This window comes from Melanotaenia boesemani, chromosome 2 (assembly GCF_017639745.1).
Source record: "Melanotaenia boesemani isolate fMelBoe1 chromosome 2, fMelBoe1.pri, whole genome shotgun sequence".
Classification (NCBI taxonomy): Eukaryota; Metazoa; Chordata; class Actinopteri; order Atheriniformes; family Melanotaeniidae; genus Melanotaenia; species Melanotaenia boesemani.
In genome coordinates, this window is record NC_055683.1 from 24836174 (window position 1) to 24863774 (window position 27601).

Here is a 27601-nt window from a genome sequence, read left to right on the forward strand (position 1 = left end):
TTTTCATTATTGTAAAAAGATGTAAAACTTACTGGAACAGAAAAATCCTTAGTGCCCTCATTTGTGTTTTGTTCTTCCTGCTATAAAGAACATAGTCGTAAACAAAAAAGTATAAAGAAATTCTTAAATTCTCTGCATAGCAATGCTTGGCAGGGAGATATTTTCATATGTGATGCTGTCACAATTTATACAAAAGTTCTCCGCAAGTTGCATAGATCTCACATATGTGAAATTTATGAGTCATGTTAAAAATGTAAAGAGATGATTTCATATTACTGGTTATTTACCTTTAATAGGTTTAATTTCTTCTGAAATATTGCATTTGGTCCCACTTTTGGGATTAAAGAATCAATGTGTCGATCCTCAAGACAATAAAAACTTTCCTTGGTAATGCCTTCTTCTGTAATTACAAAAAGCTTCATTAAATCTTTGACATGCAGACAAAAATTCTGCATATCCACCTGATATTCATTATATGATAAAGGTGTGGCCAGCCTCTGGGCTCATACTGACTTCCCTCGCCTAACAAACAAATTACATGCAAACATACAAGAAAAGTAGGAATTGGTCAACAGTTTTTATTTTGAAACTAATTACAGCAACAAAGTTTAGAGTTTCGCAGCAGAACAATAATAATACATTTGAATGTCTTCATTAGAAGATTTATGTTTAAGAATCAGCTTATATAATACCATCCATGCTGAACAAATATTGTGCATTCTACTTGTTTAAAGTATCTGTTATAAAACTTTACCTTTGAATCTTTCTATCCACTCACTTAGACCCCACTGACTTAGTTTGCCACAAACAAAATCATCCATGATTAAGATCAAGAACTGAAAGATAAAATGTGAATATTACTACAGTGCAACATTACAGATGTGATCAGTTAATTCCTAAATCAATGTAAATCATATTATATATATAGATATTTGGAAATCCATGCTAAATGTGAAAGGGCTCACCTGTTTCAGACGATGATCTTGACAAAAACAGTAATTTGGTTCGAGAGGACCGAAGTCAGCTGGAAGGCTTGAAGCTGTAGAGAGCAGGCTAAATGATAGTGAAACAGATGGGAGTGGTTACATACAGTCCCACATTTGAGTTTTCCTCGACTACTACACGTCACTATCTGTTGTCTCCGTCTCTCAGCAGCATACTTTTCTCATGATGAATCAGTTCAATAGAAAGTAGAAACATGTAATACATTTTATGATTTAGGGTGATCTATTTAATTGAAATCAGCTTTAGTTGTATCGCGCCAGCAAAGTCATAGGAGGGCACTTTATAGATAAAATCAATTCAAGCCAATTCAGTGTGATCCAATCATTGTTCATAACAAACCAGTTAATAAAAATAATACCCTAGCTATGGAAACCAATGGATTGCAATAAACCTTGACTTCTTTTCAATCCCCGATCCTGACCATGCACGAGGCAGCGGGGAGTACAGGTGGTATCAAGATGGTTGTGAGTTTCTTGCAGGTGAGGAATTAAGACTGTCATTGTGCCTTTACATAGTAGATGATTTCAACATTTGTAATCTTTTATACGTCATGATAAAGCATAAACTTTTATTATTTATTAGATTTTAAGGACCTTGCTGCCAGTTTCAGTCATAACTGAACTCAATACTTCTTGCATTGCATTGTAAAAGTGAAGATGTGAAAATATTTTGGTATAAAAATATATTTGAGCCTTTTCTGTGTGATCTTGTCATATTAGAGCAACAGGAGGTTTATAGGAACATTCATCAGAGGTTCTGTTCAGTGTTTAGTGGCTGACAACCTTGGAGCTCTTGGATCATTCATGTAGAGTTTCTCTGGAGATTTTGTCTGTCACTTTTGTACTGCTACACGCAGTGAAATCCAGTTGCAGGAGGTCAAAGATTTTGGCTTCTGTCTCAGCACTAAAGAGCTACTTCATGCAGGTGCATGTGAACAAGATAAACTCTGGAGTGGAGTCAAAACTACATGTGTTTTACATGTGCTATACCGGCTAACTGCTACATCCAGACGTTAGTCAGACGTAGCCTGATCTTACTGTTGTTAACCTTCTTTTGTACTTTGTGTTTTGTCTTGTTGAACCACATAGCTATCCCAAAGTTTATGTCGCAGCTGGACCACCACTCTGGCAAGATGTCTAGAGTACTACGCAAGAAAGAAAGCGCAGGATGCAGAATAAGAAACATTATGGCTGTCATTGACCAGGTTGTTGTATAATTACTTGTATACTAATGAGTACCCCAGTTACTGTGGATACCATGCATAGATCAGACAGTCATCAGCCTCTATGTGATTAAAAATCCAGGTGCGGATGTGGATCAGGTTCCAGAAGATGTTGGCATTGTGGTTTGAAGGTGTGCAAGTGCTTCTTGGATTCACTGTTTGGGATCTATGACCTGAATTCAACTGACCTCATGTACACTACTGAATTCGTTCAAAAGATCATAGTGGAACTTGATACACACAGGTTTTCAACCAAAATCCAGGTACTCAGATCTAAAACTCCTGAACAGTTTCTTCCCCAAGTTGTCAAAATCATCAGTCAAAAACCACCAGTCAAAAACCTGAACCTCGTCTTCATCTTATCTTAATAATGTGTTTGTTAAAACTGAAAGTGAGGGAGTTGAAACCTCTCACTTTTGAGGGTAGGCGCAGCCTAAAGTAGGTGACATCATTACAGGTAACTCTGGTTACTCTGGTCTTTGCGATGCAGCTCCCTCGATCCCCTTCCTCTCCTGTTGCTCATTTTCTTATTTTTAAAAATGAGGACATGTAAAAGAAGACGTTTGGTCACGCTAGACTATTTGCACCGCTGGGACCTGGAGAACTAATTTGCCGAGACGAAGATGTAGTCTTTTCTACTTTTAGGATGCAACATCAACAATATCACAGTGTCCTCCAACCGTCATCATTGTATAATTTCTCCAATGAAGTACAACTTAATCCCATTTGGTAAATTAGATGTTTCTCTGATCTACTGCATGAACAGTTTCCGCATTCAAAGATACGGTTTCACCATAAATATATCACGTTTTAACGATTTACAACAAATCTTATCACGTTATGTGATACATTTCACACAAAATGAGATTTTGCAGTCTCATTCAGTGACAGTATTTCAAAATATATTACACAAAATAATTAGAGCACATACATCAGAGGTTTTAATAGCTTTCATAATAGTGGAATGTCTAATAGTTCTAATATATTGTATGACCACATTTTCAAAGGCATAAAAGAGTGGGTTTTGACTAGTGTATCAACATTTGTGGATATGCACATATAAGATTAATGATATATTTTTTCTCTCAGTAAAAGTTACCCAAACTAAAAACGTATGAATGACAGAAGAATCATTCAAGAGAGAAAAGAAGTGACAGCTCTGTGTATTGTACTGAGCTTGACATCAAGCTGCTCTTCTCTATATGCTATATGCTCAAACACCCTTTCTTCTAGAAATGTCGGATTTACCTGAATGTGACCATGCCAGACTTTGTAGAGCTTTTCTTCTTCTATTTACTTAATGCAGGTGTCTTTAACCATTCTCTTACCTAAGTTTCCTCCCAGCTTATTCGCTCTGAGAAATCATGAATTTCCACCCTGCCCCCTCTGTCCGTGGTCTCCATGACTGCACCAACTTTTTAACCAATCACAAAATAGTTGTCGGACACCATGTGAGCAAAAAGAGAGAGAGAGAGAAAAAAAAGTTATCACCAGCAGCTATATAAGCTGAGAAACCGCAGAAGGGTAGCAGAGGGAAAAATGTCCTTATTTATTAGCCCTGGCAGATACAATAAATTGCTCTTTTCTTTGAGTTTTTACAGGTTTGAGGAACAATTTGTGGTGTCTACGGCACAGGTGTAACCCTGCAGGAGGTGAGCGTGTTTTTTTTTTTCTTTTTCTTTTTACTTGCTTATTTGTACACAATACAACTGAGGGCTTAATAAGGGCTTTCTTATTCTTTTTATTCTTATCATCGTTTCCTCGCTATGCTGTGTAGAGGGTGTGAGCAAATTGTTGTTTGTTTATTGTCGCATGTGTCTTTGTGGGTGAAGTTTGAGTCGTAACTTTCCGCGCTTGCAGCATCAGGTTAGGAGTGTCCAGCAGTGTCGGACTGGCTCACTGCAGGCTGCGGGCACTTGGAAATCCTGTGATGAGAAATTTTTTTTTGCTGTTCCATTGCTAAATGTCCATTTAAATAGCTTAATATTACTGAAAGCCGATCCGGTTGAATGAAGGAGCAGAGACTGAATTATGCAATAATGTTAGAAGTTTTTTGAAAGCCCATTATTTTGATGAATAAAACTGAAACTTTTCCTCTAACTTGTTCCTGTCATTGTTTCCTCTCACAGTTCCACATCTCCTGGTGATTGTCCAGCGTTTTGTCTTCATTACCTTCAGCACCAGGAACTGTAAGATGTTTTACTTCTCTCAATTTGAAAAATACAAACCTGCCTTTATAATAGAAGGACCCATACATTTAAAGGGTAACAAATCCCGCCTGTAACTGATTAGATAAATATATAAACATTTTTCTTTCAGTTCTCTTCTTGACCATGGACGACTTTGTTCGTGACAAACTAACTGAATGGGGTCTAAGTAACTATATAGAAAAGTTTCAAGGTAAGGTATTAATATCTTACACTGCATATTTCTTGCAATAATACAAAATCTCTGATAGTCAAATACAATATTTATACATTGTCTTTACTTGGTTATTTGCTTGTATATAAGATGTTGGGGCTGTTTGTTAGATTTTACAGGCACAGCTAAAACAAACATTAGCTCTGTGAGACAGTGGTACTTAATTATGTAAAATTAACATCAGTGCATATAAATATTTAAGTCCCATTTGAAATGGTCTTCACTTTGAAAATAACTGAAGTTAAATGTCATTTTTGTTTGTTTTTAACAGATGGAGAAATTGATGAAAAAAGTCTCTATTGTCTTGAACATGAAGAAATTAAGGAACTCATCCCAGAGCAGGGACCGAGATCAGTGTTTAAGCATCATCTCAAGGAGTTAAAGGTATTACCACGTGGTAAAGTTATGCTGAAAAAGCCCTGATTTATGAAGATGGACAAATTAGCGTCTTCTCACAAAATTGGAAATCTATATATATTTTGGATGCTTTCTTTGGCTTAGATCAAAGTCGTCTGTTTATCAAATTGACTACAATAAATCAACTTCTACATGAAGATCACAAGTATTCACTCTTCAGTTTAACCACAGTTACAGTTGCAAATGTTTTAGTGTTTTTATGGTTTAGGATCAGACAGAAAGGTATCAACCCCACTAAGCTGTTACCTGATGCTACATTAGTGATCACAACCAGCACCACCAGCAGTATAAAATAATTACCATTTAAGAGCCAGATCACCTAAAAGCCTCTTGGAAGTCCAGTGATCAACATTTTTCTAACAACTATAGCCTGTTTTCCAATTCCAGTCATTTTAATCTTTTATTCCCTCTAAATAATTTCTTTAACACATATTTCCCAGATTTTTGTGGGGGGTGATCTTCTTGGGCTGGTCCACAGGCCACAAAAGCCCATTAATACAACATATAAGAAAGAGCCCATAAGAACATGTTTTTAAAAAAGTAAAGAGCTTTTTGAACAACATAAAATAACCCGTGAAATTCTGAAATTGTAGATTTGCCTTTTACCTCTGCAGATATAAATGCCTACAAGGTATTCTTGCAGAGGCTTTTGTCCTTGGACCATCAATACCTTTCTTACCTCTTCTTTTAAAACATAAGAGCATTAATGCATTATTGTTTTATATGAGCTGAAAAGATGTTTGACGCTGCTTAAAAGACAAAGATTAGCCACATTAGCCACTGGTTTTTAAGTCAGAATGTTTTTTAAGTTAGTCTCATTAGTTCATAAACAATCAAAAAGCTCTTAATTAAAGGAAGATTAATGTAATATAATGTCTCCGTCCCACATTTTTTTAATTCTTTGTTTTGTCTGGTGCAATAAATTTTAGATTTACAAAATGTTTATTTAACTTTGAAAAGAAATCCCAATATTTATGGTAATAACCACTGTTTTTGACTTTTTTGATTTGTTCCTCATCAGGTTTGTCAGCCCGCCAATGATAAAGGTAAGATACATATTGTAGATATTATTTGTAACTTTCAAGTGTATTTTTAAGGCAACAATATTTTGCTATGATTACAATTTAAGTGTTATGACTTAGAAGAACCATGGCAGTAAAAAATATGTTTTAATTATCATCAGTGAAACAACGAAAACGTAAGTGGGATCTTCAAGGCGAGGGCAGTAAAGGGCGCGTACCAAGCAAACGCCAGCGTGAATCTCTGGGACCAGGTATCTGCATCTCTGTTGATACACTGGCAGAAGATGAACTATGGAGTCTATTTATTTCTTGTATTTCATTTTTTTTTTTTTTAATCTACTGAAAGTTGCCATTGGTTTGCTAGTGACCAAGGCAATTTAAAATGATAAATCGTTTACAAGATACTTGCACTGCTAATGTAGATTAAACTTCTTTGGTAAAGTTCTTTGGTTAGTTGATGGTTTCTACTTAATAGTTCTTTACTTTCTATTTCAGCAGAGACAGCAATAAAGTCCGAAGTGAAAAGTAAAATGGAGAGTGTTGATGCAAGGATAGCAGCTCAAAAGGGCATAAAGTTAAAAGATTTCCTTCAGTGAGTATGAAGTTTTACTTATTTGGTATTGTTTGGGCTCTTTATTACATATAAGCTTTGCAACAAGTCTGTGTTAAATTTATAAGCGAAGCAGAATGTCTTTTATCATGTGAATAAAAAATACCATACCAAACAGCACATAAAAAAGTAACTTTATCTTTTAAACCTGGAGGAAATTTGAAAAGTTAGATAATAATTCAGTGTGGAATTTTGTATTTTTATTGTAGTCATTATGACTGTTAATGTAAAACAGTTAAATGTAAATTATGCTGATTATGAAACACATTTTCACATCCAAACAGGACTAAAATCAAGGGTTTGGAGACAGACAAGAGGGAGCTGGTTGGGGTCTTTGGGAGAACTGGAGCTGGAAAGAGTTCGTTGATCAACGCTGTCATTGGAGAGGATCTTCTGCCCTCTGGAGAATTCAGAGCATGTACAACAGTCATGATCAAAGTGGAGGCTAGCACGGATGGCAAAGACGAGTTTAGGGCAGAGATTGAGTTAATTAAAAAAGAGGTAAAATAAACCGTGAATGTTTTATTTTTCTTGAAGCATCAGTTCTTCTAGGAATTCACAATATCTTAATCACAGCAGGAACCGTTCATTTGTTCCAAATCGCTGCCAAAATGGCTACTTTTTAGGAATTTAAATTAAGCACATTTTGAATTGCCTTCATTTTTTCATATTCAACTTTACAGTGTAAATAAATATCCATTTCTGAAAATAGAAACCTGACTGAAGTTAAGGGCTCTATAAAGACTTACTTTGCAGCACTTGAATAATATGAGTAATTATCTGAATTAATCATTCTTCATTTATCTATTTATTTATTTATTTGTTTACATTTCAGGACAGGGAAAATGAGTTTTGGGCCCTTCAGCAGCATATTACAAAAAATGCAGAGGATGACACAAAAGATGAAGATGATGACATCATTGAAAAGTTCTCAGCAGTGTATGGAAAAAATTGGAGAGGAATACTAGTTGAGAAGCCAATGGACTCAAGACACTTCAGAAAAATTCCTGAATTTCTCAAATCCGAGAACAAGATTCTGACATCTGGATCAGTAAGTTTCTAAAAAACAAACCAACAAAAAATAAAGAAACAGAAAAAACATTATTTTATGTTAAAATGTTAGAGTTTGAAACCAGAATGTGAATAGTTATTTAATCTCTCTTTTGTAGGCTGAAGGGCTATCTGAACAGCTTGTGAAATACACAAGAAATGACTCGATTCAAGAGGAAGATCCAGATGTAAAGAGGGCTTACTGGCCTCTTGTGAAATGTGTGACCATCAGGGTGCCAAACAATCATTTCCTCCAACATGTCACACTCGTGGACCTTCCTGGAAATGGAGACCGTAACAAGAGCAGAGATGAAATGTGGAGAAAGGTAATTTATTAACAAGCTGTGATTTATTGTTGCTTGTCTTTCTTGTAATTTCTTATAGTTGTGTTGTTGTTTATTTAAAAAGAATTTATGGTTATTTCTTCATAACTAAAGATCTGTAATACCCTTTCAGATTGTTGGAAACTGTTCAACGGTGTGGATTGTGACTGAAATTGTCCGTGCTGCATCAGAAAAAGAAACCTGGGAGATGCTGGAAGAAGTCTGCAGCCTAATTGGAAACGGTGGGGAATGTCGACATATTTGCTTTATCTGCACAAAGTCTGATCTGGTCAACCATAGGTAAGTGAATCAAAATGTATAATAACTAACTACTAATGGTCTCCAAACTTTGGTAAATGTTCTCTGAACATTTCATTTAATAGGTAGTTACAACATTATTTTAAAAAAACATTACAATTAATTGTGCTGATCCAACAGAACAAAGTTGAGAAATTAATCAGAAATGCAATTTAAAGATATATTTACCCCTAGTTGGTGTCAAGGTTGAAAACGAAAAACACAGAGCAAACTGGATTTGTTGGAAAAAAAAACAAACTTCAAAGGCCAACCGACTGTGCATTATGAAATTTATATAAAAATAAAAAACAAAAATCAAAACAGCAGGTACAATTTTTGCTTGTCTGTCTGAGCTAGGGGCATTGGAGCCTTCCACCAGTTGACACATTATTAATATTCATCAAAATCTAATATATGGATGAACCAAACTGCCAAAATTGAAAACAAATACAGAAATGTACAGTAGTAGCGGTTTAAAAGTTCCCATCCAAGCTGAAAGCCAGCCGAATACCTGCCGGCTTCCAGCCCAGTTCCATTCCAGTTCCAGCCAGCTGCCTTCCAACTTCCAGCCGCCAGAGAGGCCCCCTCCTTCTCCTGGGAGTGTCGATGTTTTAATCAAACTCCACCCATTCCTTGTAATATAGGGTAGACCCAGAAGATGGCGCTTCTCTCACAGACTTCTCATCGCCCGTAGTCTGTCAGATTTTATCTGAATTTACACTGACCGGCAGAGGCGCCACTCAAAGCACCTCTGATGGCCAGTCACAATTCATAAAAATGCATAAAACTTAATGCATAATCATCGTTTGACGTGGAATGTGAAATTGTAACATGCTTGTGCGCTGCCAATTGTTTTATTCAGAAATGAATGCTAGTAGGTTAATAAAACCTTTCAAATACTGGATCACAGCCCCTAGCTCTATTCTCAATAGGATGTATTTATCATACTGATTAATCTTTTAATATTAGCATTATTAACATAGACAAATCAGATTTGGATCAAGCAACACAGAATCTGTTTGAGGTAGCTAGGAAGGGTTATTTTATTCTCATATTATTTATTTCACCTCCATAAGAAGACAGGGCGACAGATAAAAGCCCCACGCAGGATCTGAGATAATTTCTTCCACTTCAATGTGTCTAATCGCGGGGGGACATCCAACACTCGCTGTGCTGCGACTTCCTGCTCGCCGGGAATCCCGATTACGTCACCCCTCCAGGTGGGCTATTCCCCGACACGCTCTGATTACCATTCCAAAAGGTACTGTATGCAGCCCCCAACTTGAACATGCGCCTTCTTCAACATTCGCACTTGCTCCAGAAAATTACCATCTCTTAGGCTCCTCCACCACCACTTTGACTGTGGATTGATATGTAAATGAGCCGCAATGAGGCAGCTGAACAAGTGACCCAGTTTTGTGATTGTTGCACATTGGGTAAGAGTGGTCAAACGAGTCCAGTTTGTGTTGTCATGCTACCAGAAATTCAGTAGGCTAGTCGGTCCTAATGCAGTGAATTTCCATGTTAATGTTGCCAAATTCAATAGCATAGCAAGAGATGAAAAAAGAAACAACGATATTTCTTCAACATGTTAACCAAAATATTTACCTCTTAAAGCATAAACCAAGTATTTACAACAAGCAGTGTGCTTTTTAACGTTAACGTGTGCCATAGCCTACTGCACCGCTGTTCCTCCTTCCAAGTCTTCTTTTTTATTATATTGTTGTTTTATCATCTGAATATACTACAACAACACAGAGAAAATATATGAAAGTTTATTTTACGCTGGTATTTGCGCAGCAGAGTTTTCTGCCGCCGGATTTGTAGTCCAGGAACGGAGAACACAGCTGCTGCCAGGAAAGGTGGATTACATTTTGTTAAAGCACAGCAATCTCCGAGTAGCCTATTATAAATACCCTCTCAGTGGCAAAATAAAACACACTGGTCTGGTTTAGTCTTCACTCTGAAATGGTTCAGTCAGAGGAATATAAAGCTGTTTTAAAAATGTTGAGCAAGCTTAAAATAAACATTCATAGGCTATCTATGTGTTTTAGATTAACACAATGATAAAACAACAATAGGCTATAATAATGGAAAAGAAGCGGTGCAGCATGGCAATGATGCGTTAATGGCTCGGGTCGCGGGTTAAACATCAGTCTGGTTCGGATTTAAATGGAATAAATACATTGGTGACGAGTCGGGTTCGGGAGTCATTCTAACGGGTTAGGGCAGGTATGCGTAGCAAAACAGAACCGTGCAGGACTCTGCTCTAAGCAGTTCGGACTTGGTTGACCTGGAACCATTTGACAATAAAATCTGGAGCCATCCTGCAACGCGCTCGCTTAGGCGTCCAGTTAAACCGTGTTTATTCAACCAGTCCCTACTTCATTGCATTCATTCTTTCCTCATAGCCTACGTGCACATTTTTTTCAAGATTGTTTATGTCAGTTTTGTTTTGGAAAATGAAAAAGGAGTCTTTGCGCAGAACTTATAACATTATTCTAATCTTGCCACTTGCCTATTTTATTATTGTGTATTTTTGTAATAACATGTAAATTCACTGCATAGGAACCAACTAGTCTACTGAATTTTGTGTGACAACACTAACAGAACTGTTTTGACAATGCAACAATTACAAAACTGCGGCTCATTTACTTATCAATCCATAGTCAAAGTGGTGGTGGAGGAGCCTTGGAGATGGTAATTTTATGGAGCAAGTGCGAATGTTGAGGAATTTAGCCTTTGTTCAAGTTGTGGGCTGCATATATGCAGCCCACAACTTGGTATACCTTTCAGAATGATAATAAACAGAACAAGACACACCAAACCAGGAGCTAAGACCACGAAGTTCAGCATCATGCTCATCTATCTTTGGCGTTTTTACACCAACATTTTTATACACTGGATAATGATAATAATTATCGATTAAAGTCACGGATAAAACTGCTGTTGTTAAAACACACCCATCTCTTACAAAATCTAAAATGTAAAACAAAAAAAACAACAAACAAAAAATCTGGATCACTGTAGAAATATCTTTATTCATTGCTGATCATCTGGCCATGGAAGCGTTTTTATTTGGAATTGGGAACAAATATTTTCCACCCTGTTATATTCTGTTCCACTCTGTTATGTTCCATTCCACCCTGTTAGTAAGGTGTTTTTTAATTTTTTTTTTTTTTTACTAAAAACATTGAGGACTGTGAACCTTGTTGCACCATATTAGGAAGTGAGGAACATTAAATTGATTTTGCTTTTCTGTTCCCAGGTCAAAAGGAATGTAATTATCTCTCATTTGAAATACTTAATTATGCTTTCCTTCTTGCCTTTGTGGAAACAGAAACGTGATAATCTCTCACTTGAAAGCAAGCTGGGCGTACAATAGTGTGATGACGATGAAAACTCACATGACCAATGCTCAATAAAGGGTACATGAAAATGTGAGAAATGGTCAAAAGCACAAATACCGTTTGTGGTGAGTGAAACTATACAGCACAGTCCCTAGCTCTTTTCAAGCACACTCCTCCCCCCAAGGAGTATGCTTGAACAGCTAACGGCAGGTAATGGCTGTGTTTACAAATGTAAAGGTGCTAATTGTTGGCCATTGAATTGTTAATTTCAAACCGGGCAGCCTTTTGGTTGTACTCTGGGCATGGTAGAGGGATAAGAAATCTCTGGGTTTTCTAGTGTTAAACACTGGAAGCGTCGCCAGCGGTCTTTTGATGACCGCCAGTCACGCTACCATGCTTATAGTGTATTAAAAACTAAACGGCTGAACCTGGTATTTTAGGACTTTTATTATATAGTTGTTGTCTATAGTTTTACCTGCTTACTTGTTTGGAAAAGTAAACACATCAATATTTACGAGCAGTTTAGCACGTCTAAACTTCCACAGAGCCGCTCAGGGAGACTCTTTCTCAGCCAAACTGTCGTATATCACGGCTATGGAGTTGTAATAAATGGCCGCCCTACTCTGCTTCTGATTGGCTGTAAGATCACAAACCCTGTGTGCTGATAGGCTGCTGGTTCCTGTCATTCCTACCAGCCTTTGCGCATGTGCCTGCTTCAGACAGCGGGCAGGCAGCTGTCCCACCGCTGAGACACAGTTGTATGACGTTTTATCACGTTTTATCACTAGATCGCTATGAATAAAATCCAGGGACACTTCATTTCACAGTATAAACCATTTATTTACTTATCTACTTAGGATAATAGCACTTTGAGGCCTAATTCAGAATATAGGTTGGGCTGGGTCCGGACTTTTGTGATCCCTGCTTTACACATTATCAGTATTATGTTATTTTTACCTGCCGATATTACGTTATGATTTTGTCAATATTCAGTTATGCAGCAGCTGTATCAACCCCCACTGTGAATAACTTACGTTGCAGTCAAATGACCGCTGGCGGCGCTCCTCGGGATGTTTAGAAAGCTCGCTGCTAGTGACATTCACCACTTACCCGACTTGAGGAGGTTGTGCTTTGCCTCATAACACCATTAGCTACACATGTCGGCTTTTTTGATACATTTATTTGACGCCATTTTCAAATCAAATCATTTTTTAAATGTTGGCAAAAATGCAACAAATGAGCGACACAGCTCATTATAAACTGTTTAGAGAGCAGCAAGATCAAATCACTGCTCCTCCCCGTGGACAAAAGAGGGATTGCAGCTGTTTTTTTTACTTGGGCTGCTTAGGGGCAGAGCCTCGCTGACGACGTCATTGCGGGGGATTACATTACCCCCACAGACCTGCGAAGGATCTGCCAAGGATCAGTCAAGGACCAGTCAAGGACCAGTCAAGAACCAGTCAAGGACCCATCATGGAAACAGGGGAACTTTTAAACCGCTACTACTGTAAGAATGACTCAAATTAAATGATATGGCAATAAATTGTACAAAAATATTAAATCATGTTTATGTTAAAGAAAAGTATAAAATGTGAAATAAACTGATATTTTAATCGTCATTTTCTACTGTTTTAATCAAACTTTTTTTTAGTTGTTTGCCTTTGTGCCAGTGAGCACACAATGTCTGAAGGTTCTGGCAAAGTTAGCTGTGATGCTCAGATAACGTTGCTTGGATGTTGAGATGGAAACTTTTCTTAATGTTCCTCAAGCATTTGCTGGATTGCTGCTGAACGTCAGGGAACCTACCCCAAACCTTCATTTCCTTCTCTTCTCCCGGTCCAACACAGCCTTTGCTGCCGGGAAATAAACATACTTATTTTGGATAGTTTAGCATAGCCAAGTCTTGTTGCATCTTTCTGTCATATAGGTAAGTTTTCTTCACTTTTAAGGACAAATACACAGGAAAATAAATGCTTTAACTACTTCTATTTATTCTTTTGACTAATTAATACATCTCTCAGTGGTGGTCACAACAAGGAATGCATTGACACATATCACCGCCAGCATCTTTCAGCTCTTTCTTGGCCAGTTTAGAGCGTCATTTCCTCAGTGTTCTACGGTCTTCTTCAGCACATCATTAAGTAGCAATACCCATCCACCTATTACATACACTTCTTTTATCTAGTTCAATTAAGTGATTGAAAATGACTTATATGTTTTCTAAAGCATTACAGTATATAAACAGCTCTGCAACTTTCAGTGGACGTTCACAGAATGTTTAAAAAAGTTTTTACCTCATCAAGGCAACTAGAAAGTTTCACTGCCAACTTTGCAAAAACCCTCAGCCACTTCCTTGGTTAGTTGTGCAGCCAGTTGGAATACACCCTTAGTTACTGCCTCACATAACAGCAAAGAGTCATCAATGACTTTGTGATTTTCAGCTAAGCGATGTGCCTAAGATTCTACCTGCTCCTTTCCACGCAAAACACCTCCATCTTCCTCCCGAGGTCACAAACGGCAAAGCCAGGCAGGCTTATATGGAAAGCCGTTTTATTCAAAATTAAATAAATAGAAAAATAACTAAATTATTGAATATATATATATATATATATATATATATATATATATATATATATATATATATAAGTATATATATATATATATAAGTAAATATATATAAATAAGTAAATATATATATATATAAATAAATATATGAATGAATGAAATGAATGAATGAAAAATACTTTATTAATCCCAAAGGGAAATTCAATTATATATATATATATATATATACATATATATATATGCATTAATTTATTTAATTGGGATCATGAGGACACTTTTATTTTGGAGTAATTTTTGGGAGCAACATATAGTGCAGCACCACATTGTGCTGCGCCTATTTCGTGCTTCTGTTTTCGGATCCTTATATTTAAATTAAGGGGCGGGGCTTCTAGACGTGGGCTGAATCTAGTAGGGGCAGAGCAGAGTGCCTCTAGAGAGAGAGTGGCGCCATCTCCGTTCACTGCAATGGTTCAGTTTTTTCACAGCAATGGCGGCGTATGAAGCCCCTCAAAAGTTCCCGGTAGTTAGCAAAAGCTAAGCGACGGTCAATGTATTTTAATGGAGCAGATTGTCGGAGCTACACTTCTTCAAGGTAAGATGTTTTAATAGTCATATTTCCATATCAGTTGTGCATCGAAATCAACTTGACAGGAGTAATTAAATATGTTGACGGATTGTCACCGTCTAGATTAATATATTTAGAGATTATAAACCGATAAAAGTTTATGCTAGCACACTGATAGCAACAGATGCCACAGGCTGATGAATGTAAATTCTGTTCGTCAATATAAATTGATCCAACGCCGTTGATAGCGAGGTTAATGTGTAGGGAGAGCGATTGTAATTACATTTTTATTAAATTTTAATGTATTTATAAGGCTGTGGAATTATGGACAAAGATATGAAAATGAATACACAGTATTAGATAGCACAATACTCTTATACGTTTTGTTGCAAATATTTTATAAGCATTTTGATTCATTTACTCATTTATTATTCATTTACTCATTTAAGCATTCTTATTCATTTATTCATTTACATTTTATCCTTAGATTTTAGTAACGTGCATTAGGCTTTGCTTTTAATAGAACTACAGCTTAATTGTCATCATTGCTTTGCAGGTTACAGATAGTGTATTCACATAAACTCATATAAGGTTACTGAGTTCAATACTGAGAAAACAGCTGACCATTAGCGGCCTTGACAATGTTCTAGATGGCCACCAGGGAGTGAATCGTAAATATTTTTGTATCTCTTTGCTTATCTATTCACTCCTAGCAGAACGGAATTTCCCAGTAACTCAGAAATCATTAAAAGAATAGCCTTTGTGTGAATATTGTGAGAAAAAGTACAAGGGAGTCAGTAGAAAGGCAGAAAAAGATAGTGAAGCAGAGCATAGTATCTTTTTCCTTCCAGCTCTGACGCACCTCAGACGAAGGACCTGGAGGAATCAAATTCCCGGAAGAAGGATGGACCACCTTGCAAAATACACATTCACATGAATGCTCACCACATGCACGCACATAGCCACAATGCTTTGTATCACTATAAATGAGGAGGATAATTTAGTTAGGCGGGTCTTTTGGCTGAACCGAAGGGTCCCGACACTTTGTGTATTAGTGATCAGAAGCTAAGCTAACAGGCCTCCTTCTCGAGAAGATATGTATTGTTTTCTTATTACTGGCTTAACAAAGAATTGTCAATTCTACTCAAACTCTGGTATTTTTGCCTTCTTTCAAAAATGTGGATTTTTGAACACTCTTCCTTCTGATTTACAGGTGGTGAACAAATCTTTTAAAGCCAACAAAGAGTATTTTAAAACTTCAGTTTACAATCTTCGCAACTATAAAACCTAACCTGTTAAATGTAACAAACATGTTAACCTTAAGAACTTAACAAAATGTACAAATACAAAATAAGTGGCTGATTGTACTTGAGTGCATTTGCTGCACTAGAAAGCACTCAGCTCTCAGTGTGCAGGATGAGAGCAGAGAAGCAGAGAGATGCTTAAGGGAAGTATATCACTCTTCCCTCGTGCAGCATTGTCCTGAAGAACTTTCAGCAGTTCTGGGGTTGCCTGACGTTAACTGGGATACTGTTCTTCTTCACCTTCCTGGTTTGGCCACTTTTAAGTGTTGTTTCCTGTCTTTTTTTTTCTACATTCTGCAACCTCAACCATATAAATCTCCCTGTGATGTGTTCTCTGTGTTTAATTTAAAAATATTAAACTTCCCAATGATATGGTCTTTGAAAATGTGTAAATGCATTGTTTTAATATGATTACCGCACATATTTTTTTGTTTTCACAGTCCCTGATGGTGGTCAAATGTATCCTGCTGACTTTGGCCATCCATATTTTCCTTCTGTCCCTGTCTTTGGGGAAGCCATACATACATACGCCTTTCTCTGAGCGATTGGAGCATCCCCATGCAGCACAGCATACCATGGTGAAGACTGTATTCAAGGATAGCAGAGAAAAGAAATGGCTAGACATGCTGATCTAGTCGAGTTTTATGCTATTGTAAAGGAATTCTTTTAGGTATTAAATGCATTTGGAAAACAAAGGGTGTTTGTCTGATTTATTATGTATATGTAGGGAGTAAGTCTTGGGATAGTTAACAAATAGTGATAGAAAGCCATGTATTTTCCATGAATTGAAATCAAAATTTTATTTATTTGCCATGGATTTTCTGTAATAACACATTATATTGTGAGTCCAGACTTGTGTAGTTATCAGTCTGCCTCAGTCAAAATAAGTCTTAAGACTTAAAAGCAATTCACACAAGTAGATAGTAATAAGTAAGAATAGATAACCCATTTATTTGAAATGAATTGGGATCTAAATTTTATTTATTGGATATAAATTTCCTGTAAGAACAGTTATCATTATGCTGTGAGCCTAGATTTATTGTGTAGTCACTTGGTAAATCATTGTCATCACCTGTTGGTATGCCTCAGTCTGAAAGATAAAGTTAAAAAAACAGAAAATATTACGATTTACATGCTGTTGATGTCATACAGGTTTAGTTAACATGATTCATATCAATGAACACAACTATAAAAATATTGCAAAGCAAAGCCTTCATTGATCATTATTTACCGATTATCGTAGTTTTCTTATTATTTTGTATTGGCCGCCAAGCACTTACTCGAACTTTTGGAGGCTACATGGACCACGTGATCGGCAAGCGTTTTGAGCTTCCGGTGGCGCCACTCTCTGCCCCTACTAGATTCAGCCCACGTCTAGAAGCCCCGCCCCTTAATTTGAATATAAGGATCCGAAATAAAACAGAAGCACGAAATAGGCGCAGCACAATGTGGTGCTGCACTATATGTTGCTCCCAAAAATTACTCCAAAATAAAAGTGTCCTCATGATCCCAATTAAATAAATTAATGCATATATATATGTATATATATATATATATATATATATATATATATATATATATATATATATATATACTTATTTATATATATATATATATATATATATATATATATATATATATATATTCAATAATTTTGTTATTTTTCTATTTATTTAATTTTGAATAAAACGGCTTTCCATAGGCTTAAGGCCCATTTATGCTCGACACAGAAGATGGATACACAGACTGACAGTTTCGTCCGTCTTCTGCGTCGGTCACATGTGTAATTTGGTCCGTTTTCAGAGAGCTTAGTTATCCGTCACTTGATGTGGAAGACGGAGCATTGCTACCGGAAATTGCCGGGGCAGTGGCGAGCAGAATAGCTCATATGCTAGTGGGAAAAGAAACAAAGCAGAGAAGTAAAGAATCAGGAAGGGAACAAAATGCAGAAGAATGTAGGCAAACATAACTGTAGAAATTGCACAAGCTTTTGAAAAAAGACTATATGTGAATATGTTGGGCAGTTGAAAAGAACAGTTGAAAATGATGAATTACGGCTGCCAAATGGTGTCTGAAATTGATGTTGGCTCGCAGGAGTGAACTCTGAACTTAGCACTGCCCGCCAGTGGAGGAATTAACTTAGCAGCCATGGCAATGCAAAGCACGCATGGAAGCATGAGGAGAACGACTTATGACAACGTTTGAAATGGACGTTGCTATTTATGTAAATGGGCCTATAGTCATCCCTGCACTTACAGGCCTATGACCTGCATTCTAATGTTGACTGACCCCAAGACACACCCCAGAAAGCAAAAAGGTCCGCATTGATTACGGCCACTTCCGCCCTACCGTCGTTTACCAGTCAGACCAGCTGAACGCACACGCAACGCATCGGTCCTCTATTGGTCGCCACTTTGCGCTGCAGCAGATTCGGGGTCTGTCTGTCTAACGGACGCGCGCTTCAGTTGCACCGCTACTGTGGAAGGAGGAGATCGTCTCTCGGTAAGTCCTTATCATCACAATTGTATTGTACTGTTGATTTGAAATAATTAAGATTCTTTTGAACATGAGATGAGTTGGGGTAAGTTAACTTTTGTGTTTGAAGAAACTGTGGCATCGTTTAACAGTGTTGGCGATAGATGTTTGCTAGGCTAAGTGTGCGTGCCCTCCCTATATAGGTTAACATAACGTTTAGCATCTAAAACCGCCAGAAATAGCGGCTTTAGCAAAGCATAACATGCCGCCGACATTCTGAGTTATTCTAAACCATATTTGTTTGTATTTGAACAAACGGTACGTTAGCTTCTCGTTAGCATAGCGGCAGCATAACGCTAGCATCAGACTTCGCCGTCCCTGAAAACCCCTGTACGCGGATATTAATCTTTGTTAGTCTGTGTTCAACATTAAATCACATGCTCTCCGTCTTGTTTTGTTTGTTTGTTGTTTTTATATGAGTTGTCAGTCAGTAAACCGAAGGCCGTTAGCATTAGCACTTCCGGTTCCCGGCAAAGTCATTGCGTTTTTTGAATGGTGTGTGGTTAACAAATGCTTATGCAGTTGTGCTTCACGTTTTGTTCCACGACATAAAACACATCGGTAAATACCCCTTTGTGACTTTTTTTAAGGCTGTCGCTAACAAGTTGATTACAGATCTTATCGGGAACATTACAGTATCACCCCAAAACAGGCCGAGTGTTGTTATGGATGTTATTAAGGCAATGATGATTATCCATCATGCTGGGCACTTGGCTCATACTGACTTATTGTTTTTAAGTCAAAACTGTTAAAGTTTGAAGATATAGTCACATTTCAAACTACTCAATTTATGTATAAAACCGCCAGTAGGATGTTACCACTTAATATACAGTACTTGTTTACAGAGAAATAGGTTATTTATTAGGAGGGAGAAATAGGTTTTAAGTTAAAAGCATTCGTACGAACGAGAAAAGATTTTGTGTTTCATTCTTTGGTCAGACTGTGGAACAGTATGGCAGAGAAGTTAAAACATTGGTTTTGTTATTTTTTTATTTTAACAGGGGCAAGACTTCATTAACCTTATTTGACCACAAAAAGGAGAGATGCAGAAAATGAATACCCTTTTTTAATCACAACTGTGCAGCTGATATTTGCCTGTTATGATCACCATGAGAGGTTATGATTATTAGTCACATGATTATCACAATGCCAGCCCTAGAAGAGGGTGCATGACTTTAAGTTTCCTCTCTGGGTTAAATTCACTGCTAACAATACAATGTATTTTAGAAAAAAACTGCATAATCGAAATGCTTTCTCTCCCGATAGGGCTGTTCCTGTGAGAAGCAACTGTTGCTGTGAAACGTGAGTGAAAGATGGAGACCAGGGTGGTCTGTAGCTCTACTCTTCGAAGGCGTGCACGCAGAGGCCTGGACAGGATTTTACAACAAATTACCAATGACTACAACACTGTTCTAGGGGAAAATTGTAATATGGATGAAGAGGGGGAGGACACTGCATACACTGTGAACATGGACACATCTGTCAATGAAGATATGGATCGAGGTAGTGATGAACAAATGGACTTTCCTCAGTGTAATAGGCCAGACTCAGACCCTGACCCAGACTCAGACTCAGACTCAGACTTGTCAAATGATGTTTTTGAGCCAAGTAGCCTTAGAGAAAAGATCTGTAATTGGGCCCTCACCTTTGGTATTTCCCTTGTTGCACTTTCAGCACTTTTAAGTATATTGCAATTTTACCACCCTGATCTGCCAAAAGATGCTAGAACTATCCTTAAGACTGACACTCGCTACACTGTTCAGAACAAGGTTGGTGGGCAGTATCATTATTTTGGCATATTTTCTTCCATCAAGAGGACACTGTCTCAGATCATTGACTCTGTTACTGATTGTTTTACATTGAAGTTACAGATAAATATAGATGGGTTACCTTTGTTCAAGAGCTCAGGTGTTCAAATTTGGCCTATATTGGGACTGTTGGTCAGCGTTCCAATGAAAGAGCCTGTTGTAATTGCTTTATTTTGTGGGATGAACAAACCAAATTCAGCTAATGAATTCTTAAAAGATTTTGTTGTTGAACTTCAGCAACTGGAGAAAGGCTTTGATTTTAATGGGAAACGGCTTTTTCTGAAGGTCGACTCTGTAATATGTGATGCGCCTGCCAGAGCATTTGTAAAGTGCATAAAGCCACACAATGGATATTATGGCTGTGATAAATGTGTCCAGCGAGGACAGTATGTAAACAGACGCATGACATTTCCATCTAACAATAGCATGCTTAGGACTGATGAGTCCTTTGCATGTGAGGCATATGAAGACCATCAAAATGGGCCAAGTCCTTTTCATGGTTCAAATATTGGTATGGTGACACAATTTCCCCTTGATTATATGCACTTGGTTTGTTTGGGTGTTGTCCGGAAGTTGTTGCTTATGTGGCTCAGAGGTCCTCTTACTGTTCGTCTATCTGCTAATGTTGTTAATCGAATGTCTGAACACATGAAAAAACTGCGGCCTGACATTCCCATAGAATTTGCTCGTAAACCAAGATCATTTCGAGAAATAGACAGGTGGAAGGCCACTGAATTTAGGCAATTTCTATTGTATACTGGCCCTGTCATATTGTCTTTGTATTTGGAGAGTACTACAATGTATAACAACTTTATGTTGCTCTTTTCTGCCATTTCAATTTTGATCAATCCAGACCTTGCATTATCCTACTGTCAGTATGCGCAGACATTACTTGAAACATTTGTGAAACATTTTGGTGAGATATATGGCAACGAAAATATTGTTTATAATGTGCATGGTTTAATTCACCTACCCCTGGATGTACAACAGTTTGGTAGTCTAGATCGCATTTCAGCATTTCCTTTTGAAAATCACCTCCGGAAGATGAAGAAGCTTGTCCGCAAACCAGAGCGTCCTATTGCTCAGATCATACGAAGATTGTCGGAAAAACGTTTTGCTGGGACCTGTACGCCACCTGATCAAGATTCTGGTTTAGCATTGGGTTCTTTAAAAAAACAACACTTTGATGGACCAGTTCCTGATGGGCTTGATGTTCAAGGACAGTACGGTCAGTTAGACACTTTACATACCCATTCAGTTCTGACTTGCTGAATATATACTCTGTGAGTCAAGCATTAGGTACAATCAAATATGCAGAACTGTCAGCTGTCAGAAGAAAATGCATTGCTCTTGAATGAATGAATGAATGAAAAATACTTTATTAATCCCAAAGGGAAATTCAATATTGTAGTAGTAGTAATTTTTTAGTAAAACAATCACATTAATTAATTAAGGGCTTTGTTCTTCAGCCTGATAGCTGCTGGAAGGAAGGATCTTCTGTATCTCTCTGTCTTGCATCGGACTTGAACAAGCCTCCCACTGAACACACTCTGTTGTTTCGTCACGGCGTTGTGTAGAGGGTGTGAAGGATCTTCCATTATCTTCGTCAGCTTGTACAGAATTCTTTTTGTGATGATCAACTCCAGCGGTTCCAGAGTTACTCCAAGCACAGAACCAGCTTTCTTGATCAGTTTGTTAATTCTTTTCAAGTCTCTGGTTCTGATGCCGCTGCCCCAGCAGATTGCTGCAAAGCTGATTGCACTTTCAACAACAGACCTGTAGAACATTTGCAACATTTTGGTGCAGACGTTAAAAGATCTCAGCTTCCTTAAGAAGTAGAGTCTGCTCTGACCTTTCTTGTAAATGTACTCAGTGTTGCTTTTCCACTCAAGTCTGTTGTCCAGCTGAACTCCAAGGTACTTGTATTCCTCCACCACCTCCACCTCCTCTCCCATGATGGAAACACTTCTATGTGTGTTCTTGTTCCTCCGGAAGTCAACAATCATCTCCTTTGTTTTCTTGGTATTCAAGATGAGATGATTGTCACCGCACCATTTCACAAACTGACCAACCAGTTCTCTGTACTCTGCTTCTTGTCCATCACTGATACACCCAACAACTGCTGAGTCATCAGAGTATTTCTGCAGATGACAGAACTCAGAGTTGTACTGGAAGTCTGAGGTGTACAGCGTGAATAGAAATGGTGAAAGTACAGTCCCTTGTGGTGTTCCAGTGCAGCTGACCACCATCTCAGACACACAACCTTTCAGTCTCACAAACTGTGGTCTGTTTGTGAGGTAGTCGTAAATCCAGGTGGTTGTGGAGGGATCCACCTGGAATTTCTGCAGCTTCTCACACAGCAGAGCAGGCTGAATCGTATTAAAAGCACTTGAGAAATCAAAGAACATGACCCTCAAAGTGCTGCCTGACTGGTCCAGATGAGAGTGGGCTCTCTGAAGCAGGTATATGATGGCATCTTCAACCCCAAGCCCATTACGGTATGCAAACTGTAATGGGTCCTGAAAGGTGTTCACCTGCTTGCTGAGGTGAGCCAGTAAGAGTCTCTCCAGGACTTTCATGACGTGAGATGTCAGGGCGACTGGTCTGTAGTCTTTTGGTTCAGCTGGTTGTGGTTTTTTAGGCACTGGAACAAGGCAGGATGTTTTCCACAGCACCGGGATTCTTTTCTGGCTCAGGCTGGTGTTGAACAGGTGCTGGAGAATCGGACATAGCTGTTTTGAGCAGGTCTTGAGAACTCTGGGACTGACACCATCTGGACCTGCAGCCTTGTTCTGGTTCAGTTTCACCAGTTGTTGCATGACTTGGTTACAGGAGACAGACAGAGTGGAGGTGGAGGCAGAGGAGGTTTCAGGAAGTCCTGATGTGGAGGGAGATGAGGTTGTGTCCAGGTCCTTGACTGAGCTGCAGGGTGACAGAGTGGAGGTGTGACAGGAAAGCTGTGGGCTCATGGAGGGTGTGTGGCTAGTTGGGGTTGAAGCAGGAGGTGAGCTAAACCTATTGAAGAACATGTTCAGTTCATTCGCTCTGTCCAGACCTCCATCAGTCTGATCCTCCTTTATCCCGAAGCCAGTGATCTTCTTCATTCCTGACCACACATCCCTCACATTGTTTTTCTGAAGCTTACTTTCCAACTTCTTCCTGTAGTCCTCCTTGCACTTCTTCATTTGTGTTTTAAGTTGTTTTTGTGTGGACTTCAATAACTCCCTGTCTCCATCCCTAAAAGCTTTCTTTTTGATGTTCAGCAGCTTTTTCAGGTCACTGGTGATCCAGGGTTTGTTATTGGGGAAGCACCTCACTGTTCTTGTTGGAACGGTGCTGTCCACACAGAAGTTAATATAATCTGTCACACACTCAGTCAAGGCATTGATGTCATCTCCATGAGGTTCACATAGGACGTTCCAGTCTGTAGCCTCGAAGCATCCTCTCAGAGCATCTTCAGCTTCATTAGACCAGGTTCTAATAGCCTCTCTAATGACTGGTTGTTGCTGAACGATGGGCTTGTAGGAGGAGGAGAGAAGAACTAGGTTATGGTCTGATCTTCCTAAAGGTGGCAGGGCAAAGGAGCTGTATGCATTTTTAATATTTGCATAAAATAAGTCCAACGTTTTGTTTTCTCTGGTGGAGCAGCTGACAAACTGTTGGAAAGTTGGTAGAGTTGCAGAGAGGGAGATGTTGTTAAAATCTCCAGAGATCGCCACAAATGCGTTTGGATGTTGTGTTTGAAGCCTGGCCACTACAGAGTTAATGACATCACAGGCTGCGTCTGGAGCGGTACCAGGTAATATATATACCGCTACCAGAATAACGCATGTGAACTCTCTGGGTAAATAATACGGGCGGAGACTCACAGCTAGCAGTTCAATGTCTCTATTGCAGATTTTCTCTTTAACAGTGACATGTTCAGGATGACACCAGCGCTGGTTTACCAGCACCGCAATTCCACCTCCCTTCAGCTTCCCGCTGAGTTGTTTATTGCGGTCTGCACGGACCGTCCTGAAGCCGTGTACAGACGCATTACAGTCTGGGATGTGTTCATGCAGCCATGTCTCAGTGAAGCACATAATACTGCACTCTCTGTATTCTTTAAGAGACCTGGTTAGCACCTGAAGTTCATCAATTTTGTTAGCTAGCGATCTCACGTTTCCCATAACAACCGTTGGAAGAAACGGTTTGAATCGCCATCGTTTTTCTCTCTGCCTCGCTCCTGCCCTGCATCCTCTTCTCTTTCTTTTCAACTCCGTTGGGATTTGAAGTGTTGTTTCACTGATAATCTTGAGTTTGGAGAGTTTTATCAGTTGATCCCGATGGTAAACAAGTCTCGTTGCCATGGAGACTCACAATAACAAGTCTTGCAAAAAGAAAAAATATTCAGAAAAATCTCCCGTATAGCACAGCCTCTGACCAGCGCGAAAAAATCTACCCGAACAGACACAGATTGACAGCTGATGTCTTAAAAAAGACGGCTATATTGCAAAAAAATCACAAGTTAAAAACAGAGCTACTACAATTGCTGCTGCCACCTAGCGGCGCATTCTAGAACTCTCTTCCATATAGGAGAGATTTTGTGGTCATGCCTTTACTTCATTCATCTAAGTAGAGCTGCAACAATTACCAACAAATTAATCAACACATTAATTGCAAACTAATTTCACTGTTTTATTTTTTATTTCATTTACTCTGATCGGTAATATGATGCATCTTAGATTTGAAATGGCAGAACAATTGACATTGATGTGGCGCAATGTACTGACTTCAAAGGATCTCGATATGTACCAACAGAATGCCCTCTTCTGTCCATGCCCTTTTTTTTATCTCTTCAGTCAAAGGATGTTTCTTGTTGTGGAATTTCTTGGTGAGAAAAAGTCTGTTGCTGTGCTGCCACAGTCATGGTACAAGGATGGAGTAGCTTACTGGCCAGACTACAAGAATGATGACAAAATCAACAAAGCTGCAAGATCAGCAGAAAAGCCAGGCGAACACTGGACCAGATATGATGCCAGGGTGTTGACCAGATGTGGTGAGTGATTTGATGAAGCACACAGCAAATATGGTGTTAGTCCTTCAGTTAAAACTGACAGTTTGACATTTTTTAGGTGATTATTTGACAGCCAGGCAGGCAAAGAGAAAGGCTTTAAACTGTCGAACATCAGAACTGGATTCTGATCAGGAAATAGACTTGGTGCGCCCCAAGAGAAAACGCAAGCTGATGTAAGTCAGAATGACAATCAAATGCATTGTGAGAATTAATTGGAATGAAATGATGTAGTTAAAATTAATTTGAACATTTTATAATAGAGGATTGTCATTAAGATATTGCCTTGAACATAGACTAAAAGAATAAGAGTTTTTACAACAGTGTGGGTTTGGTTTTATTGCATGTAGGAGATAACACAGATTTGTCTTTTACAAACAGCAACCGCTTTGAGTCAGACAGTGAGGATGAAGAGGCTCAGCCATCTTTAAAATCTAAGCCAGATAAATTATCACCACAGACTGCACCACCAGTTCCTCCTCCTCATCGTTCATCTGCACCACCAGTTCCACCTCCTCGCCGGTCATCTGCACCACCAGTTCCACCTCCTCATCGTTCATCTGCACCACCAGTTCCACCTCCTCGCCGGTCATCTCCGCCACCAGTTTCACCTCCTCATCAGTCATCACCGCCACCAGTTTTACCTCCTTACCGGTCATCTTCATCACCTCCACCTTTAGCACTGTAAGTGTCAACCCGTCTGCCTTTATCCCTAAGGGAAATTTACCAGAAACACACTAATTTGTACATAAATTCATATCTCTTTGCTTGAACCCCTGCATATAGAGGCCAGAGCCCAGTACCTCATCGGTCTGCATCAAGCTCAGCAGCATCTCGCTATTCAATGCCATCCCGTAAGCTGCCTCTGCATCGGTCATCAGCAAACCCACAGCCATCTTCTAGTCTGTCTTCATTCAATGCAGCCCGTGAGCCATCTCCTTGTGGGTCTTCATCACACACAGCTCATTATTGGTCATCTCCGAGCTCCCAGTCATCTCCCCGCTTGTCTTCATCACATGCAATGGAATCTGATTGGTTACCATCACACTCATCTCATCAGTCAACACCGTCATCCCGCCCGGTGCCATCTAATCAGTTCTCACTCTCTGCACAAAGGTCCCACCTAAGCTCTAAAAATGCTACAGAACTATTCAAGCCATCTTTCAGAGTGGGACAGTCTGAGATGGAGCACATACCTTGCTCTGGTGAGTTGTCATGTACTTATTAGTTGCATATAGGAATGTCACGATTTTTTTTTACTACACTAAGACATTTGCATTTTGTTGTGATGGATGACTGGTTACTATGGAAAGACTCCTGACACAGCATGCATAACCATGTGTGGGTGTATTTTCTGTTTTTGTTCTTTTCAGTTGCTGAACGGTATATGCTACAGCTGCTTAAATATCAGAAACAGCAGCTAAACAAACTAATGGCTATGGTCAGCTCTCTGCCTGGGAGAACGACCAATGAATGTCCTGCTGAACTGCCCGAAGATATTCAGTTTCCCTTTGCCTCAATTGATGACGTGCAAAACTTTGAAGATTGGCTGAAGGCTCCTCACAATCGCTCACAGAGGAAGAACCTGGTGTGAATTTGTATGAACTTGTATTTTGTGTTTAGGCAGGGATAGCATGATGGGTCAAACCTCGGACATGGCTTTTCCTACTTCTTTTATCTGTACATTTGCTTTCAGGTTTTTTTTTCTTTTCAAATCAATTTTAAAATTGCAGTAGGGTTGGGTGATAAGTAAAATCTTATATATCCCCCTCTTCATCATGTTGGGTGGTTTGGGCTACCTCTGTTTCCTCACTTCTGCTTTCACTCTGTAGCTTTCGTGATTGTTATCACTCCAGTAAAGCTGTTTCTTCTTCGTCATGCAACCATGCCAAGTAGTCTGCTGCAGTGCCGGCTCTGCCGTGTGTGGAATATAACCAGGTGGAATATAACCAGCAATGATGGAGTGGTTTATGAATTTAGTAACCTTCAAGTATTCCAGAGTCAGTTTTGAATTCCAATTTGTAATGTTTAATTCACTTCCTCTAAAACACTTT

The 27601-nt window shown here is 38.7% G+C and overlaps 2 protein-coding genes and 1 long non-coding RNA gene across 3 annotated transcripts; 2 read left to right on the forward strand and 1 right to left on the reverse strand.

Annotated features, from left to right (window-relative positions):
* Positions 1-32: 32 nt before the first annotated feature.
* Positions 33-1042, reverse strand: LOC121652222. The gene is made up of 4 exons (XR_006012576.1): positions 966-1042; positions 755-836; positions 288-400; positions 33-80 (listed from the first exon to the last, which is right to left on the reverse strand). It is a non-coding gene; the product is annotated as an uncharacterized LOC121652222 (long non-coding RNA).
* A 2818-nt stretch (positions 1043-3860) lies between these two features.
* On the forward strand, positions 3861-18600 carry LOC121657217 (nuclear GTPase SLIP-GC-like). Its single transcript, XM_042012625.1, has 12 exons — positions 3861-3879; positions 4357-4416; positions 4547-4627; positions 4920-5032; positions 6087-6111; positions 6249-6338; positions 6583-6679; positions 6982-7198; positions 7533-7748; positions 7867-8073; positions 8204-8370; positions 18447-18600. The coding sequence occupies exons 3-12, from the start codon at positions 4561-4563 to the stop codon at positions 18598-18600; spliced, it is 1353 nt and encodes a 450-aa protein (XP_041868559.1). The 5' UTR covers positions 3861-3879; positions 4357-4416; positions 4547-4560.
* Positions 18540-21766, forward strand: LOC121657226. The gene is made up of 2 exons (XM_042012636.1): positions 18540-18653; positions 19953-21766. Exon 2 carries the CDS (start codon positions 20000-20002, stop codon positions 21764-21766), a length of 1767 nt encoding a protein of 588 aa, XP_041868570.1. The 5' UTR covers positions 18540-18653; positions 19953-19999.
* The last annotated feature ends 5835 nt before the right edge of the window (positions 21767-27601 follow it).